General features: G+C 45.8%; 1 protein-coding gene across 1 annotated transcript in view; it reads right to left on the bottom strand.

The window, feature by feature from the left end:
- Window positions 1–4,532: 4,532 nt before the first annotated feature.
- LOC126776092 (nephrin-like) overlaps window positions 4,533–6,069 on the bottom strand; it is a 113,576-nt gene continuing 112,039 nt past the window's right edge. Inside the window, exons 15-17 of the mRNA XM_050498376.1 lie at window positions 5,770–5,947; window positions 4,899–5,077; window positions 4,533–4,650 (exon numbers count right to left, since the gene is read on the bottom strand). Of these exons, the coding sequence (XP_050354333.1) occupies window positions 4,559–4,650; window positions 4,899–5,077; window positions 5,770–5,947 (449 nt within the window). The 3' untranslated portion in view covers window positions 4,533–4,558. The remainder of the gene's footprint in view (window positions 4,651–4,898; window positions 5,078–5,769; window positions 5,948–6,069) is intronic.

Here is a 6,069-nt window from a genome sequence, read left to right as displayed (position 1 = left end):
AACATAAAGTTCCTCCAGACGAACGTCAACCACTGCGCCGCGGCGCAGGACCTGCTGCTGCAGTCCATGGCGGAGTGGCAGATCGACCTGGCTGTGGCCTGCGAGCCATATTCTGTCCCTCCCCTACCTAACTGGTTAGGAGACCTCGACGGCACCGTGGTGGTTACTACCCGGAGTGAAATGAGTTCTCTCTTACTCATTGAGAGGGGCTCGGGTTACGTAGTGGCAGGGTGGAGAGAATTAGTTGTTGTGGGTACGTACTTCTCTCCCAACCGCGGCCTGGAAGAGTTCGAGATTTATCTCGGCTCGATCAGAGCTGCGGTGACCAGGCAGTCACCGAGGCCGATACTGGTCTTGGGCGACTTCAATGCCAAATCACGTGCCTGGGGCACTATTCTCCAGCCTGTCCCTACTCAACAGGGGGCAGGTTTACACGTGCGTGCGGCAACAGGGGGGGTACGTGGTTCATCTCTCTTTCGCCACCCATGTTGTAGCACGCAGAGTGCTGAATTGGAGAGTAGAGGAGGAGGTAAAGACTCTGTCGGACCACAGGTACATCCGGTTTGAGATCTCTACCTCTCGCAGGTCGTTGGAACGAGGTGGTCTCTTAGCCAGCTAGATCGTGAGCTGGCCAGGGAGGCTGCCATCGTACAACGGTGGGGTTCCACAGGAAGGTGGGAGGGCGCCAATGCAGAAGAGCTAGCGGGCCACATGCGCAGTGCCCTCAAAGAGGTCTGCGATGCTGCCATGCCTGGGTTCCAGCATAGACCTCCGCGCTGGCAGGTGTATTGGTGGTCGCTCGAAATAGCAGAGCTTCGGGCGACGTGCAGCCGGGCGCGAAGGGCTTACGTCCGTTGTAGGAGGCCCAACGGTTTTGATGCGGACTTGGAGGGATAGCCATTGGCCGCTTATCGTCAGCTGAAAAAAGACCTACAGCTGGCGATAAGTCAGGCCAAGGAGAAAGCTAGAGAAGAACTACTGGCGGGCCTGAACCGGGACCCCTGGGGGCGTCCGTTCCGCGGTGTGCGTGGAAAATTCCGCACGCAGGGTGCCCCCGTGACAGAGACAATGTCATCGGATCTCCTCCTGCGCCTGGTCGGGGAACTATTCCCCCATCCAGGTGAGCATGTCCCTCCACAGATGGTCCCTCGCTCCATGATTGACGACACGGTGGCTCCACCACTGATCACAGAGCGGGAGATGGAGGTGGCCTTCGACCGCTTGAGGGCCAAAAACACTGCGCCAGGCCCAGACGGGATTCCAGGGCATGTTTTATGTGATGCTCTGGAATACCTAGGCGTAAGGCTTCGGGAGCTGTTCGAGCAATATCTGTGCAGTGGGCAGTTTCCGAAGCCTTGGAAAGAGGGAAAGTTGGTCTTGTTGCCAAAGCAAGGTCGACCGCCAGATTCTTCCTTAGCATACAGGCCGATTGTGCTGCTGAACGAGACGGGCAAATTCTTCGAAAAAATTCTCGTTGCCCGTCTTATTCAGCACTTCGACGAGGTGGGGCTGGGTCTGTCAGAGGCTCAGTACGGGTTCAGGGCGGGTCGATCAACTATCGACGCCCTGGACGCCCTGAAAACCCGGACCACGGATGCGGTGGCCCGAGGGGACGTAGTTCTGGCAGTATCGATAGATGTTGCGAACGCCTTCAATAGTCTTCCTTTCGAGACTATTGGGGAGGCACTCCGATACCACGGGGTGCCTTCCTATCTCAGGAGGCTGTTGGGGGCATACCTCCAGGACCAGGTAGTCCTCTGGGAGGGGGGCGATGGGCGTCTTGTCCGGCGTCGGGTAGGCTGTGGCGTTCCACAGGGGTCAGTTCTCGGCCCAATTCTGTGGAACGTTGGCTTCGACTGGCTCCTGCGGACATCCTTCCTTCCCAGAATGTTGAATGTTGGGCTTGAGGGTCTCCATCTCAAAAACGGAGGCCCTCTTATTCCACGGTCCACGTCGAGGCTCCCCTCGAGGGGCGTTTATCACCGTCCAGGGGACGGTGATTAAGGTGCAGGCCCACATGAAGTATCTGGGCCTGACCCTAGACGGAAGATGGAGCTTCGGGCAGCATTTGGTCCAACTTGGCCCGAAGCTCATCAACGCTGCTGCTGCCTTAAGCCGGCTCTTACCAAATGTAGGAGGGCCGGAAACGCCACGCCGGCGATTATACGCCGGTGTTGTGCGGTTCATGGCTCTGTACGGTGCTCCCATATGGGTGGACGCTCATAGCGGTGAGGGTGATACGCGGATATCGTAAGGTGTCGTGGACGGCGGCAACACTTCTCGCGGGCGATCCGCCTTGGGAGCTCCAGGCGGAGGTGCTCGCGGAAGTGTACTGGGCGGAAGTGAGGTCGCGTGGCGCCCGTCCAGGGTTGGAGGAGGTGCTGCGAATCAGAACTCTCGCCCAGCAGGCCCTGTTTCGCAGGTGGGAGGAGGATCTGAGGTACCCATCAGCAGGCCTGGCGACAGTGGAGGCGATCCATCCCCACTTGAGTCGCTGGGTAACGAGAAAAGGCGGCACACTGACCTTCAGACTGACTCAGGTGCTTACTGGACATGGGTGCTTCGGTAAGTACCTGCACGGAATAGTCTCCCGCCTGACTATTCCTTGCAGGTAACGCCCTCCTGCCACGAGTGTGGTGCGCCTACGGACACGGCATGCCACACTCTGATGGAGTGTGCCGCTTGGGGGCCTCAGCGCCTTTCCCTGGCGGAGACCTTTCGCTGCCGAGCGTGATAAATGCCATACTTGGTAGCGAAAGGTGCTGGATGGAGATGGTCTCCTTCTGCGAAAATGTCATGTCGCAGAAGGAGGCCGCGGAGCGGGAGCGCGAGGAGAGTGCCTCCGCTGACCCGCTTCGCTGAAGAAGACCGGGGAGAAGACGCCGGCGCTATGCGCATCTTCTCCTCCCGCCGTGAGTTTCGCCGGGGCTAGGGGGTCTCTGTACCCCGAGTACCCCCTAGGATTTGGAGGCTCGCAGAAGCAGGCCAACCGTCGGGACGGCACGGTAGTATGCACAAGCGATCCCGTGACGTCCCCCGACAAGATGGAGTGGGTACCGCTGGTTTTTTAGTGGGTATTCCGGCGCTTTCAGCGCCGGCAAGTCCCACATACCCCCCCACCTCATGTGGAGGAAACACATAAATGTGTTTTTCCAGCGAGAAAAAAAAGGGTTGTTAAAATATTAAAGTTTGTTTATGTTTTAATACTATTTTATATTCAAGTTTTTTGGGTTATATCCCGTGCTTATAAGAAAGGTTCACTCACCCTTAAAAAGGACTACAGTATTTGGTAGCAGAAATATTGCAGAATAAACAATAAACGGTTTACCACCGGTCATATTAAGACAGGTAGCCAACATTTCACATACAGTTTTATTTTATATATAAAAAAAACAGGAATAAAAATATAAGAGTTTATTTCATTCCTAGCGTTTGAAACAATGTAACACTAAAACATAAGTGACATTTACATATATTTCTTCCAGAGTATCTAAATATATATCAGTTTCACAAACGACAATTTTTTTTTCAAACTGCTCGATCGCAATTATTTACATTATTCTTTGGAATCTATACACATACATTTATATATCAATTTCTTCAGATGATAAATAAATGAAAAAGTTATTAAGACATGACTCCTACGATATATATTATATACAATCATTCTTTTTAATCAATGAAATAGACTATAGTAAAGCTACTTTCGGTGAGTTTTATAAAAATAAAATTAATTCTAAGAGAATTTAATGAATTAAGGTTAAAAACTGTCTACAATAATACCCGTAGTCGATAAATTAATCTCTGATATGTTAGATATTGTTTATTATTACTGTTTTATTAGGCTCTGGCCACATTTTTTTTTCATTCATACTTGTTCCATTTGCAGTCGAAACATTTGAACCTAGTTAGGACTAATAGTATAAAATACTGAATTAAACATAAATAATACTAGTGTTTGCGCCTCATCTGTTGGCTGAGGGCTGGATTGTTTTCGCAAAGAGAATAGGAATTGCGATTCAACAAGGATGCTGCTAGCACGCTCACCACTATAACACGAGGTCATCTTTTGTTCACAAGGTATTTTAATTATGATTTGTATATACTTAAAGTCCTTGTAAATAATTCTTATGTAAGTTATTACACACATATTTTCTCATTGAAATATAAATAGCACTCAATCTTAAATAATTATCACTAAGACATAATACTGCATGCATGCACATCACAACAATTCTTCAATATTTTATGTTAATTTTCATCATTTATTATCATTGTGTTTTGATCAACAATTTCATTATGATAATTATTTTTAGTACAGACATTTGTTCAGTTACAAATTCAATTCGCTTGATTCAATGATTCTATTTTCGAAAGAAAACCTAATTCCTTTGGATTTAAAATTTAATTTAATTTGTATATGTATATTAAACCCGCATTGGATCAGCGTGGTGGAATAAGCTCCAAAACTTCTCCTCAAAAGGGAGAGGAGGCCTTTAGCCCAGCAGTGGGACATTCACATTCGGTTCGGTTTCGGATGTATATTATTGATAACTAATTATGTATCTGTTTGTGTTTCCATGTCATCAACATTCCTTGTCAATTCTGTTTCCAATAGTTCACCGTCGCTGTGTCCTGAATCTGTATCAGCTGAGAAATAAAAAATAATTGAATGTTATTTACACTTATTGTGCATATTTATATAATATAGCTTATATATTTAAAGTCAGCTTTGGGTGGATATAATGCATGTCAAAGATTTATATTAAGATCTATTTTAAGCATGTAGCGTAACGTTGTATACCAATTGATTTGATTCACTTTATCAGGAAATGCAATCGTTTTAAGTATTATTTGAAATAAATGTTCTTTCGAATTTTTAATATGACGTTACATACCATGTGGTCTCGTATCTAATGCAAGTACAGCGAGTGGTGTATCATCAATAACTCCCGACCATCTTGCTGCCAACACTCTTGATCCTCTATGACCTCTTACAACCACTGTTGGTACTACACTTGGCGATATAGACGACCCACTATACATAGACACGCCAACACTTCTTCGCAATATTGTACTGATAGGATAAAAAAAAAAGATCATGAATTATAACAAGGATATATTAAGGTGAAACTTAACCTATACCTACGTAGGATGGAATAATGAGTTGAATAATACTTTTTAGAATGTTATCTTTTGAAATGAGTTTTTATAAGGTTTTTTTTTTAACATGTTAACATAAATAATTAAACATTCTGCCTCTTTTAAGTTATTATGGCTATTGCGAGTTACTAAAACAACCATGATACATAATAATTTAAATATTTTATATGTATGAAACTGAGATGGGCCACTGGTAAGAACGCGTGATTCGTAACCGATGATCATGGGTTCAGACCCGGGCAAACACCACTGAATTTTCATGTGCTTAATTTGTGATTGTAATTCATCTCGTGCTATGCGGTGAAGAAAAACATCGTGAGGAAACCTACATGTGTTAATTTCACTGAAATTCTGCCACGTGTGTATTCCACCAACCTGCGTTGGAGCAGCGTGGTGGAATAAGCTCCATACCTTCTCCTCAAAAGTAAGAGCAGGCCTTAGCCCAGCTGTGGGACATTCACAGGCTGGTAATGTTACAGTTACATATGTATAATTCAAATAGGCATTATGTACGTTAAAATAGCAGACATTGGGGGATTTTCTTCACAAACTGGAGTCTTTGCTTGTACAACCATAGATTTTGTTAGTATTCAAATAAAATCTTACTTTTGTTCAGGATCTCTTTGTGGTTGTTGTCTCTTCTTGCACATAATAACAAGCGTGACGCAGATAGTGGTGAGTACGGTCAGTAGCACCAATGCTAACGAAGCTCCAATTAAAAGTGCCATACCGTTGTCACTTGTCGGTGATTGTGGTGGTGAAGGTGTCATTGTTTGTAGGGAACCTATATAAAAAAACAACTTTATTTACATTCTTAATTAACGTGTTTTACAAATTAAATTAAATTTGCTTACAGTACATAGGTAATACTTGATATATTGAACAAAATAGTTTTCCAATATATGT

This window comes from Nymphalis io, chromosome 19, assembly GCF_905147045.1.
Source record: "Nymphalis io chromosome 19, ilAglIoxx1.1, whole genome shotgun sequence".
Classification (NCBI taxonomy): domain Eukaryota; kingdom Metazoa; phylum Arthropoda; class Insecta; order Lepidoptera; family Nymphalidae; genus Nymphalis; species Nymphalis io.
The sequence above is the reverse complement of the archived record's forward strand: the minus strand, read 5'-3'. Positions and strand labels throughout refer to the sequence as shown.